The sequence below is a fragment of the Pangasianodon hypophthalmus genome, chromosome 26 (genome assembly GCF_027358585.1).
Source record: "Pangasianodon hypophthalmus isolate fPanHyp1 chromosome 26, fPanHyp1.pri, whole genome shotgun sequence".
Lineage (NCBI taxonomy): Eukaryota > Metazoa > Chordata > Actinopteri > Siluriformes > Pangasiidae > Pangasianodon > Pangasianodon hypophthalmus.
Genome location: NC_069735.1, coordinates 16,989,735 through 17,003,224, shown reverse-complemented (window position 1 = coordinate 17,003,224; position 13,490 = coordinate 16,989,735). Strand labels below are relative to the sequence as shown.

The 13,490-nt window shown below is 40.9% G+C and overlaps 1 protein-coding gene across 1 annotated transcript; it reads right to left on the bottom strand.

Moving 5' to 3' along the window:
• metrnlb (meteorin like, glial cell differentiation regulator b) lies at nt 1-11,676 on the bottom strand. The gene is made up of 4 exons (XM_026931893.3): nt 11,378-11,676; nt 6,652-7,052; nt 2,106-2,165; nt 1-1,555 (listed from the first exon to the last, which is right to left on the bottom strand). Exons 1-4 carry the CDS (start codon nt 11,482-11,484, stop codon nt 1,203-1,205), a joined length of 921 nt encoding a protein of 306 aa, XP_026787694.3. The 5' UTR covers nt 11,485-11,676; the 3' UTR covers nt 1-1,202.
• Nucleotides 11,677-13,490: the final 1,814 nt, after the last annotated feature.

The window sequence follows — 13,490 nt, the reverse complement described above, 5'->3', positions numbered from 1 at the left end:
TTGTTTTTTTTTTTTTTTTTTTGAAGAGTTTCAGAATTGTACTCATTTTTCATTACTGAAAAAATAAAAACATTTCAATAGTGGATTCAGACCTAGTTAGATTCGTACAGGATGTATTGTTATGACAGCCCTTGTACAGGAGGTCACACACACACACACACACACACACACACACACACACACACACACACACACACACACACACACACACACACACACGCGCTTTTCCTCTGGCCAGTGTGGCACGGTACAGCTCTACCCGAGGACTCTCCGGGTCATCCACCACTGTCTGTTTAACGCACCCTTGTGAGTAGGAGTTCCTCTGGAGGTTGTGCTGACTAATGATTGGCATGATTAGTAAATTACTAAGCAAATTTTACAAATATAGTTCTGGAACTAAATTAAAAACAAACAGAGCTCTCTTGTGGTGTACCTCAGGGCTCCATCATGGGCCCTATACAGTTTAATTGTTTTACGCTGTATCTCCTCCAAATGGCTCTCGGCAACTTCTCTTTAACTGTCTCAGGGCTATTAAATGATGGACTTCCTTCAGCTGAATAAAGTTAAGACAGATGTCATTATATTTGGTCATCCAGATTCTACTAGAGCTGTAGATAACAAACTGGGGCTACTAAAATATAATATAGAAAAATAATTTTAAAAAAGGTCATTTTTGAATATTGACCCTAACATGATTAGTTAAAACTGCATAAAATTGACAAATGGAATATTTCTTAGACAATTTTTTAAAGATTCAGCTCATGTGTCTGTGGTACTGTGGTCCATCTTACTCACAGGGTGAAGCACTGATCATCAGACAGCCAGATACTTCAATCTTAGTGAAAATAGAGCAGAAAATAGACATTTTGTACCATAATGAGAAACTGAAAATGGGAATTTAGATAGGGTAGCTCACTTGGCACACAATTCAGAATGGCACAACATGCGGAATCAAGCTGTGCTGTAACACAATGTCCAGCGGAAAAGCTCTAATAACACACACTCAGTCTCAGGCTTTGAGTCTTTAGATCCTTCATATCGGCTCCAAACTGGCAGCAACAGCTACAAACAACACACAGCGTGCTGTTTATACAACTCCAAAAACAGCTTCATCATTGTAGGAACCAAAGACCCTAAATTTAGAGTAGGTCTTTGATTGGTTGCCCACAAAATTGATTGTACACGTGATCCTGTCCGTGTTTTCAGTTCACGTCCATATGGCAGGGGTTACTTCCTGATTCCACGGCGGCCTGGTACATCAGTAAAAAGTCTTGATATTGAGGAGCGCAGCCGAGCCACGCCTCGCCGAACCTTACGGCTCCCGTGAACAGAAACTCCTCAAGCCCCGCCCACTGTCCCACTCCTGAATCTGATCCCTGCTCCACCTGGATGGCGCAACTCCGTGGGACCATTACACGTCCTGACCACCGGCTGCGCCCTCGTCCCTCGAAAACGCGCCGCTTTTGGCGAAACAGGCGACTCACTGACACCAGCATCGACGCCTGCTGCTCATCATCCCCGCCGTCCATGACGGACTCGATGCTGCCTCTCACCACTGAGGTGTGAAGAAATAGAGAGAGAAGACAACAGAGTTAGGTATATGTGCGCAGGTACATATAAGACAATATTAGCGCATAAGTATTTTTTGTGTCAAAAGCAACATTGTAGCTGCACAACTGTTTTAATTTCTTAAAATAACATACAGGAATAATGTTTTTATTGCACAAATAACGCAAAATATCCTTCTGATCAGATGTGGTTTTAGTGCCAACTAAACGAAAAATCAATATAATTTCATCACAAAGCATAGTTTTCAGAATTGTCCTTGAGTTGATTTATTTATTTTAAAATCTCTGTTAACTAAAATGTCCTTGTCTTGCTTTGCTGGACCCGACGATGGCTACTGTCGTCACATGCTGCAATAATAATGCCGTAACTTTTACGTTAAACTGATCTGTGTATCGCTGAGGTCAGGGACCACAAGAGGTCAAACAAACTTACACGCTACTCATGAGAAAAAAATATGGAGTAGATCACATGAGATTGGGGAAAAGTTATAACTGAAAAAGAGTTGAGATGATGGAGTGAAGACATGATATCATTACCGAAGTCACTGGTGCAGACAGCCATGAGAATCTCATCATCAGTGCAGGGTGTACAGGGATCTGAAACACACACACACACACACACACACACACGTTGTCTTACTGTCCTTGTGAGGACTTTCTGTTGATTAATAATGCATTTCATTAATGCTATTCTACATCTAAATCTAACCCTGACCTTAACCCTAGTAACCAAAAGGAAACCATTTGGCTCTTTTAGTTTTTTTTTTTTTTTTTTTTTTAAATAACAGCTGCAGTTTACAGAGCGGTGACCAGCCAAATGTCCCCACAAGGTCATAACTATCAGATAATCCTCTCCTAGTGGGAACATTTGGTCTCCACCAAGATGTGAAAACCTGCCCACACACAGTCTATCAGTTTGAGACACACATGAAAACCCAACTCTAATGTATAATCGTGAACAGTGATCACATGACCATTAATGATAGCTCAGCGAACACAAGCATTACATTCTAAACATGCATATGTTTACCTCATTCTCTCTCTCTTTCTCTCTAATTTCCTACCCTTGCTATTATAAGGTTCTATCTTAACACAGATTCATTCTTAATTCAGATATAACCCTGTAATACCGAAGGCATGATCTGATTAGTTGCAGCTTTAGTATTGTGGGTTTTAAAAAAACAGACACAGTGCCTTTACTTTTGTTCTAACTGAACGGCTAAACTTATTTGTCTCAATTTATGGATTTGTTTTGGAATCGCTTTCTTTCTTTCTTTTAAATTGAAGCAACTTAATTTTACTACATGTTCATTCAATTGGTTTGCAAATGAAATCTCTGTAAATCTGGATCCTTTCATACTCTTCAGACTGTGTTTAGGCACAGGGGGATGATGGGTAATGTGTGTGACCTTTAACCTTATCAGCATGACTACATGGGCACAATTATTAGAAATGTTACATGACTGTCCAAGATACTTGAAGTAACAAATCTGTACGCTTTTTGATGACTGACATCTAATAACTGAAACAGAACTGAACTAGGTTTAGGTTTAATTTAAGCTACATTTCATAAGTTTATATATGTATGGTGTGTGTGTGTGTGTTGTTTTTTTCCCTTCGTATGTGTTTTGGCGTGAACTGGGAGACGCCACGTGGCGGTGATTTCCTGCAAAGTCTGTGTTTCCTGTCTCGCGTCTGATCTTTCCACTCATTCATCCTTCACTCACACACACACACACACACACACACACACCTCTGTCCAAATGCTCCCTCATTCTTCCTGCACTTTTACTCCCTCCATCCTTCCTTCCCCCCGTTTTCAACACCCCAACTCCTGTCTGTGTGTGTGTGTGTGTGTGTGCTATCCCAATCCTGGGGTGTTTACAGGATGAGGGTTTGGAAAGGGGTGGATTGCTTTTTTAACCCCCTACAGAGTAATGTTTTTCTCGCTCTGTGTGTGTGTGTGTGTGTGTGTGTGTGTGTGTGTGTGTGTGCGCGTGTGTGATCGTGTGTGTGTGTGTGTGTGTGCGTGCGTATGTGAGCGTGTGTGTAACTGTGACTGAGTGTCTAAGCATTTAGAGTCAGAATAGGGAACAGGGACACTGGAAGGGTTTAAAGTACCAAGACTAATTCAAGTCAAAACACAACACACACACACACACACACACACACACACACACACACACACACACACACACACGCACACACACGCACACACACACGCACACACACACACACACGCGCATGGTAGAGTTACACTTCAGAGACTCCCCATTGCAACCCCCACCTCTTTTACTAACCCCTGGTCACAGGGTCAGTGTGTGCGTGTGTGTGTGTGTGTGTGTGTTATTTTTCACAAATACACAAATACTTTTTCCATAAAATACACAGTGTATTAGTGTCTGATTCATACCCTTCTGTGTATATAGTCTCTCTCTCTCTCTCTCTCTCTCTCTCTCTCTCTCTCTCTCTCTCTCTCTCTCACGCTCGCTCTCTCTCTCTCTCCCCCCCCCCACACACACCCCCTGAGGCGTGTCTGAGTTAAAGTGAGTAAAGCTAACAGGTGAAGGCCCAGGAGGAACCCCAAACTTCATTTCATCTAACAAATCCCATATCCTTAGTGTGTGTGTGTGTGTGTGTGTGTGTGTAAACCTTGCTAAATAAACTAGCTAAACAGACTTTTCTAACCAAATTTATTAGACCAAAATAACTTGACTTGTACCAAAACACTGCTGAGTTCTGGATTGTGATTGGTCAGAAGGTGTTGGTTAATTTTCTATAGCAGCAGCTCTGACAGTAGTGCAGCTGCAAATCACAGGTTTATATTAACACACTTGTTCTAATACATTATCTTTTCTATAGTAACAGCTCGTTCACAGGGATGTGTACAGTGAACACTGCATAAACGGATTTAAAAATCATTGATATGGTGATAAGTTTTCTGTAAGGAGATGTTTATGTAACATTTATGGAAGGAGTCTCCAGTGTCAGTGCTCTGTAACAGTATGTAAGTTTTCTGACATCTTCAGGACAGAGGAGTTTACGCTTCTTTGCAGTTTCTCAGTAAGATGGATGTGGTATGAACTCCTCCTGACTCTGTGTCAATGGGCCAGTGTTAATCTTTTAGCATGTGACATTTCAGGGAGACCTCAAATTAAATAAAACAAAAAAAATTCGACTATATATTGTTTTTTAAAAGCACAAGAGAAGCGCTTTTGTTTCACTGTTTTAATTCCAGACATGGAGTAAACATGACATTTTAACCCTGCTGGGTCGATACAAAGCTGCCTTTCATTACATCTGTTACAAGCCGACCAATCAGAAGCAATCAAACGCGCCGTTTAACCAATCATGTTTAATAAACAAACGGGGCGCTCATGCGTAAGGTGATGCCGTGATTGGCAGCGAGAGAGGCTGACCTGACCCGAGCTGGACCTTCTGATTACACTGTTTATTTTTTTATGTCACTACGAACATGAAAGTGGGAGGTGTGTGTGTGTGTGTGTGTGTGTATGGGGTCGTTTTTCAGGGCTCTGTCTAGTCCATGGCTGTAAAAACTCTCCTCTTTCCCTCCTTCTTTCTTTCCAACCCCCCATCTCTCTTTGATCATTTCTAGCACTTTCTCTCCCCCCATCTTTCACCTCTCACATCAGCTGGGTGTGGAGTTACGCGCCGACGTCTCTAATCAGCGTGACCGAAGTCGTTATCAGGTCGTTAGTCATGAGACAAAACACAGGGACACAGACCGACAGCAATCAGCTCGCAAACACACATCAAAGACGAAAAGTCTGCAACCACGAGCTCCTTATCAAAAAACTAGTACATATTTATGCTGCATCGATCGAGGTTGTAACCTGTAATTCCCACCTCCGACCAGGAAAAAACGAAGAAAACACCCTCTCAACTAGAAATTTCTACTAACTTGGGGTAACCTTCGCAGCTACGAGTTCCTCGCCCATTTATGGAGTGATGTCACATCAACATGGCCGCTCACAGCATCAGAAGTAAACAAAATCGCACTTCTTCCCTTTACATGAGTCGTACTGTTTATACACGTATTAGCTTTAGATTAATCAACATACAGACACATTCACTTGTTAAATCTACAACACTGACTCTCCAGTTCACTGTTTTGAGGAAAAAAAAACTGTTCATGCATCACTCATCACAGTTAGCTGGCGAGTGTATTGCTAACAAAAGACGAAGATGGAGGCGTCCATGTTACTTCATACTCCGTATGTCGAATACGCCGAGGTCGAAAGTGACATCACTGTGACCTGCGAATTACCACTTACGAGGAAATGCAGCTACGTTACATTCACAACTTTTACATTACATTCACAGTTTGGTGAAAAATGCAGGGGAAAAAAAAAAGACAAAAACTTTTAGCTAAGTAAAATTGACCATTTTTCATCAACTAAATCTGACTAACAATAAGCTAACATTATACCATGGTCTGTCTGAATACTCGAATCTGATTGGCTGGAAGGTGTGGGTTCAAACCGTTGATTACGCAGGTAGTTCCAGTCAGTTTAATCACCGCTCTAAATTAACGCGCTGCTTATAAACAACTGTAACCATAGTAACAAACAGTTACAGTTAAACATACAGGAGATAAACTCACAGCTTCATTATTAGTAGAGAAGGAGGCACAGACACAGGTACTCTTTTCTTTCTTTCTTTCTCTCTCTCTCTCTCTCTCTCTCTCTCTCTCTCTCTCTAATAACTATTTATTATAATTCACTCAAATACATGTAATCTTATCGCACTAGTTTATCTCTGTGTATGATTTAGAGCGGGCAGAATTCTAGATCTAACGACCCGTATATAAAATAACTAATGAGAATTCACTGTTATTTCTATCCTTTCACTCAAATTTTGACTAATTTTTTTCAAATTTACAGCTTTAACTCGTCAGTGCTGGCAGGTAACCATGGTGTAAGCGGGATAATCCAGGGCTAGGTGTGCGTTACACGACTTTAATGCATAAACGAATGAATATATTTAAATGAATAAAATATAACTAGACTAAAAAGAACATATTAGCTGTTAAAAATGGCCAAATCCTGAATCTCGGGTTTACCTGTAGGTGAAAGTGTCTCTCCTGCTGTCGCTCTCTCTCCTCTGATCAGCTCGTACTGAAACGCTGTGACTCTCTTGCTGATGTCTGTGTGTGCTGAAGCCTGAACGAACAGCGCTCCCTCGTCGAGGCTGAAGCAGCGGACTCGGCCGGCCGCCTGCTCCTCCTCGCTCAGCAGCATTCGCATCACTCCTGCTCGCTCCACGAACACGCTGGCTCCGCGAGAATCACCCCGCGGCTTCACGCAGGCGCTCAGCCGGGTTTCAGCGCCCGCTTCGGGAACCGTGTTGGGCCTGAGGTTCACGATGATGGCACCGGTGGGGTAGAGCCACTCGAGAGAACCTTCAGAGCAACGCAGGTACACCTGCTCTACATCCCGGGCGTGAGCTTCGTGAGTCAGACCACTGGAGAGACAAACAGAACGTGTGTGTTTAGCGTGAGACACTGTGTGTAGTGCTTTTACTAGAAAATAACGAGCAACTCTCTTCAAGTTAATAAGACAAAAAAACACAGCTTGTCATGTGACTGAGAAACCGCAGTGTGTTTCTCAGTAAAATTAAAAAAAAAGCTAAATAAACATCTCCTTACAGAAAACTTCACCGTATCAATGATTACACGTTTCTTTCCGCCGCACGAGTCACTGTGAATGAGCTGTTGCTATAGAAACGTCAGAGCTGCTGTTATAGAAAATTAATCAACACCTTCTGACCAATCACAATCCAGAATTCTACAGCGCCGTGGTGTGACTAAAATGCTCACACACTCTTTCCAGGAAGCACATTTCATTAATCAGGAATGTGAAATATTTGTCATTACTCTAACCTTGGCTTCTGTTAAAGCGTTACGAATGCGGTCAGGTGTTTATACTGACCAGACGAGCCAATGCATAAAGAATTAAATACAAAAATCTGTGAAGAACTGAACTGAAAAAGAGAGAGAGAGTAGAGAGAGAAAGAGAAAAAGAGAGAGAGAGTGAAATAGAGAGACAGACAGTAAGAGAGAAAGAGTAAGAAAGAGAGAGAAAGAAAGTGAGAGAGAGAGAGAGCAAGAGACAGAGTAGAGAGAGAAAGAGAAAAGGGAGAAAGGGAGAGAGAAAGGGAGAGAGAGAGAGTAAAAGCGAGAGAGAGAGAAAGTGAGCGAGAGAGAGAGAGAGAGAGAGAGAGAGAGAGAGAGAGAGAGAGAGAGAGAGAGAGAGAGAGAGAGAAAGAGAGACAGTAAGAAAGAAAGTGAGAGAGAGAGAGAGAGCGCTCCCAGATAGCTAATTTAGGTCACTCAGAACATTTTCAGAACTTTTGGTTCCTACTAGAAACTGTGAAGTGGCTAATTTCCTCGGTGCTGAGAAAGTTGTGAAAGCTGAGAAAGTAAAGTTTATAAATGTAGTTAAACCCTTTTAGCTGATGAACATTTTAGCAATCGTTAGTTTGGGTCTAAGTGAGAACGTCGTGTGCTGGATTCCTACTAGAAACTTTTACGCTGCCAATCTTCTTGCTGCTGAGAGTTTTAAAGAAACGATAAGAAATGTAGCTACCAGGCAGCTGCACCATTTTTCGCTGTAGGAACGCTGACAAACTTTTTTTTTTTAATATAATATGTTATAAAATCCTCAATGAGAACTCTGCTGCAGCTGTAGATGAGCAGAACTTTGACGGATTTGCTAACCTTTTACCAGAAACATGTTTAAAGTAGACTTTATAAACCGTGTGACTTTGATGTTACACCATTACTAGCACGAATGTTAATAAATGTTTTGCCTAACTAAGAACATTTCTAAGTTTTAGAACATAACGTTAAATCCTGACGTGACATTACGAAGCTTTCTGATAACGTTGTTTATTAGCTGCTTTATTAAAGCCGCTGTGACTCTCGAGCTTTGCTTTGTTCGGCTGTTTCGGGACCATAAAAGAGCGATCAAAGCCTGTGCGCTGGGTTTGATTTATATTTTAGTGTAATTAAGCCTGGGGTGAGGGAGGGTCGGCACGCAGCCTTTACGGAAATCAGAGATAAAATATTAACCAGGAAGCTCAAAGTCTCACCTCTGATGCACACACACACACACACACACACACAAACACACGTCCATCACATTAACAGTCAGGTTTATGATGTTTTGTTCATGATGTCGGAAGGCATGAGATAAATTATCTATCTTTAACTATCTGTATATAAAAATGTATTTTTTTTTTATTTGATTTAACGATCTGCATATGATGAAAAAAATTTTTTGACAAATTGAATCTGTGGATTCTACAAAATTAACATTAAAGTTCACGTCATTGTTAATTCTTTTCTTTTAATTAAAATTGCGAACCATATCAGCTATGCAAATATAAACAGAACCCAAATCAATTTATTTTTAAATTCTATATATATATTTTATTTAATAACTTGCTTAATTTCTTTATGAGGTTAAATTATGATATTGGTATATTATTTTCTTTCTTTTAAATTTCATTTTGGTAAATTCCTACAGGTGTACTTGTCTTTATTTTATAATTGGACGAAATATTTACCCTCACAGGTATGAAGACATGCGCTGCTGCTACTGAAATGTCCTCTATTACAGTATTATTCATATTAAACACTGTGATGTATCGTATGATCAGTTATCAGCACAATCATACCGCATGGGAATGTATCTGGTTACTAGTCTACTCTGTCCTGTGTGCTTTCCTTCCATCAGGAAAAAAACGAATACCTAATCTAACACCCAGGCCTGCACCCCGGCCCTGGATCTCCTCATTCGAGGTTTGCTTTTGCTTCTAATCGCAGTCATTAAATTATTTCTCTGGATTCAATTAAACCAATTGAAGCCAGAGTGGCGTAATGGAGCCCAGATTGGAGGGTAAGATCAGAGAGAGGGAGCAGACGGGGGGGAAGAACTTCTACCAAGAGTAAGAAAATAAAATCGTAGATATTTTCCTCCACATGGTGTCAGTTAGACATGTTTAGTGCTTTCTATAGGTTTATACTGGAGTTAGGAAGCTAATATTCATAAGCAATGGAAGTCTATAGCCTTAGCATTGTGCTTCATTGTTTTTGACCAAACTTTTTTTCTTTGAAATTCAGTGTTTTTACTCTTAATCTCAAATACTGATGAGCTCTTCACACTAATAAATGTGAGGTGTTAAGAGCAGGAAGCAAAGCATCAACATCCTAACACACACACACACACACACACCGTTTATACCCTCATAAAACATGTGTTAATGACCTGATGGGTTGAATTAAGTGTGAAGAAAGCAGGAAGCATTAAAAAGATGCAGTTAAAAGGAGCAGGAGTGTTAAACACTCGTCCAGTTAGACTCTCCTAGCTCTAAATCTCAACAGGATCTCTGTTTGTTTTAATAAAAGGAGTGAGATATGATGTCATGTTGTGGCGTTGTAGCGTGCGACTTTAATGACAACTCTACCTTCTTAAGGTTCATTTATATACCCTAAATTATTTTTAAAGGTTTCCAGGTGAAAAAACATCATACTAAAGCTACAGTAGATGTGCTCGTGGGGTAACAACGAGAAAAAAGTAGTTTGTTAGCTTTATTTCTCCGAGTGTAGGACTTTACAAAGTTAGAACCATATCACTGAAATCATCCTTGTGTGGAAAACAATGAAAACCAAACAATAACAACAACAACAACACCACAACACAACACAACAACAGTCCTGATGAAATCCCACAGCGGTTCATGGAGAAGTTCTGCAGCAAATCAGCTTTTAAGTCACTAATGCTTTCACTGCCAGGGTGGAAACAGGTGGAAAAAGTTCATTCTCCCTAAAAACAGTACACTGAGGAAACCTGACTTTTGTGCTTCTCTCACTGTCTTTCAATCAAATAAGCCCCGCCCCCAAGATATAATACCATCAGTGTATTTTTTTTAATTAAGATATGATGGAATAGGAGGATTCTGATCTCATATGATCAATAAGTGATGATAATGTTAAGGGGATTTCCTGCTTGAGATCCTCAGCACACTGAGTCTTCAAAGAGAAATCAAAAACAGTGGAAAGTTTCTCCATTTAAACCTTTTTTCCCCTGGAACAGAGTGTAACAGAGGGATCATAAGAGTGTGTGAGCAGTGAAACCCTCTCTAAGCGCGTGTGTGAGCAGTGAAACCCTCTCTATAAGAGTGTGTGAGCAGTGAAACCCTCTCTGTAAGAGTGTGTGTGAGCAGTGAAACCCTCTCTGTAAGAGTGTGTGTGAGCAGTGAAACCCTCTCTGTAAGAGTGTGTGTGAGCAGTGAAACCCTCTGTAAGAGTGTGTGAGCAGTGAAACCCTCTCTGTAAGAGTGTGTGAGCAGTGAAACCCCTCTCTGTAAGCGTGTGTGTGAGCAGTGAAACCCTCTCTGTAAGAGTGTGTGTGAGCAGTGAAACCCTCTCTATAAGAGTGTGTGTGAGCAGTGAAACCCTCTCTATAAGAGTGTGTGAGCAGTGAAACCCTCTGTAAGAGTGTGTGAGCAGTGAAACCCTCTGTAAGAGTGTGTGAGCAGTGAAACCCTCTGTAAGCGTGTGTGTGAGCAGTGAAACCCTCTCTGTAAGCGTGTGTGTGAGCAGTGAAACCCTCTGTAAGAGTGTGTGAGCAGTGAAACCCTCTCTGTAAGCGTGTGTGTGAGCAGTGAAACCCTCTCTGTAAGTGTGTGTGAGCAGTGAAACCCTCTGTAAGCGTGTGTGTGAGCAGTGAAACCCTGCAGGCTGAGCAGTGAGATGGGAGTAGGAGTTGTTTACAGCACTGTACCTCCCTCTCCAGCTGCACTGGTCGCTGGAGTACTGCGCAAGTGCGCTCGCGCAAACGCACAGCAGCAGGAGCGCGCGCAGCACCTTCATCCTCATCCTCATGCTCATCCTCCTCCTCCTCAGCAGCCCAAACAACAAGAAGAAGAAGAAAAGTTTACTCTTCCGCTCTCAGAGACCCAAACTCCACACTCTCGGAAAAGCTCATCTCGTTCCCAGCGCGCGCGCGCCAGCAGCCCTGCACTCCTGCACTCCGGACACCGCGCGAGCTCCAGCGACCTACTGAGTGTGTGTGTGTGTGTGTGTGTGTGTGTGGAAAAAATATAAACCCTCCCACCTCCCGGTAAAACCACGCCCACACCACGCCTCCCGAAAGTCCCAAACAGCTTGGAGAAGAGCTTTATACTCTAATTAGTGCCCTAAAATAAAGAGCAGCTGTGTGTGTGTGTGTGTGTGTGTGTGTGTGTGTTGAAGCGGCTCCATAAACAGACATATCAGATTTAACTTGAGTTAAACATAACACACTCCATAATCTCCTTTCAAACATAGGCTACAAATAGATACAGTAAATATTACTTATTAACTAAATAAATAAACTCCTACCTACTTACCAATAACTAACTATATAAATAAATAAAATATGACACGATCAACTGGTATTAAATACCTTAAGTAAAGAGGTACATGGCTAAAAGTATGTGCACCCCTGACCATCACTCACACATATGTGGTTCTTCCCCAAAACTGTTCCCACAAAGTGCAAAGAACACAATTGTATAGAATGTCTCTGTGTGCTGTAGCATTACAGTTTCCCTTCACTGGAACTAAAGGGTCTATGCCAACCCTGTTCCAGCATGACAATGCCCCTGTGCACAAAGCGAGCTCCATGAAGACATGGTGTGTGAAGGTTGGAGTGGAAGAACTCGAGTGTCCTGCACAGAGCCCTGACCTCAACCCCACTGAACACCTTTGGGATGAACTGGAACTGGAGACTCCTTACCCAACATCAGCGCCTGATCTCACTAATGCTCTTGTAGCTGAATGAACACAAATCCCCACAGCCACGCTCCAACATCTAGTGGAAAGACTTCACAAGAAGAGTGGAGCTTATAGTGTATATGAAACAATACCTCCTGCCAGATTTTCTAAAAATACCATATTAATATTTTAAACATTAAATAAACAAAGAGAGACATTTGCTTTCAAATAAACTAGTAAATGAAAGAAATAATATAATTAATATATTTTCTAAATAAACAAATCTTTAGATTTATTGGCTGTTGGAAAAACACCATCAAGCTTTACGTAAACGTGGAGATGAACAGAGTGATTCATTCATGAAATTATACCTTATAGGCCAAAACAAGCATACATTAACTAACTACCTACCTAACTAACTAGCTAAATAATTAGATAAATACATAAATAAAAATAGTGTAATGAATGAAATGAATAGTTGCTTAATTTTGTAAATATATGAAACAATAAATACCCAATACTCATCTGTCTGGATTTTCTAAAATACAATAATAAAATATATTTATTATAAATATAGTATTTACTACTAAATTACAAAGTAAACAAATATAGGATTATTAATGAATTAATTAGAGTAAATTAGTTATTACGGTATATCTATTGGCTCCTATAAAAGATCAAACTTTAAATTAATTAACAAATACTTTCTAGACATAAGCAAGCAAACAAGCAAATGTAAGTAAGTAAGTAAGTAAGTAAATAAATAAATAAATAAGTACACTTGTGTACGTGGAGAAAAAAAGAAGTTCTACATGTGATGAAAAGCTTCAGGCTGAACCCGATCAGGACTCGAGTTTTAGCTCCGATTCGAGTCTCTGGGTCTGAACATCCTCACGGTTATTGGAGAGCGGATTTGGGCTGTTTCCATGTTTTAATTCGATAACCCGACACACACTCGCACTCTGTCTCTCAGAGTGTGTGTGTGTGTGTGTTTGTGTGTGTGTGTGTTTGTGTGTTAGAGAAATCGGGAGCAGGTGGCGCTGCATGTTTCCCGTGAGAAAATGGCGCAAAGAGCAGCGACGTAACCGAGTCGCCACATTCCACCACATGACACAATTTAGTGAAATGCTGCAAAGAGC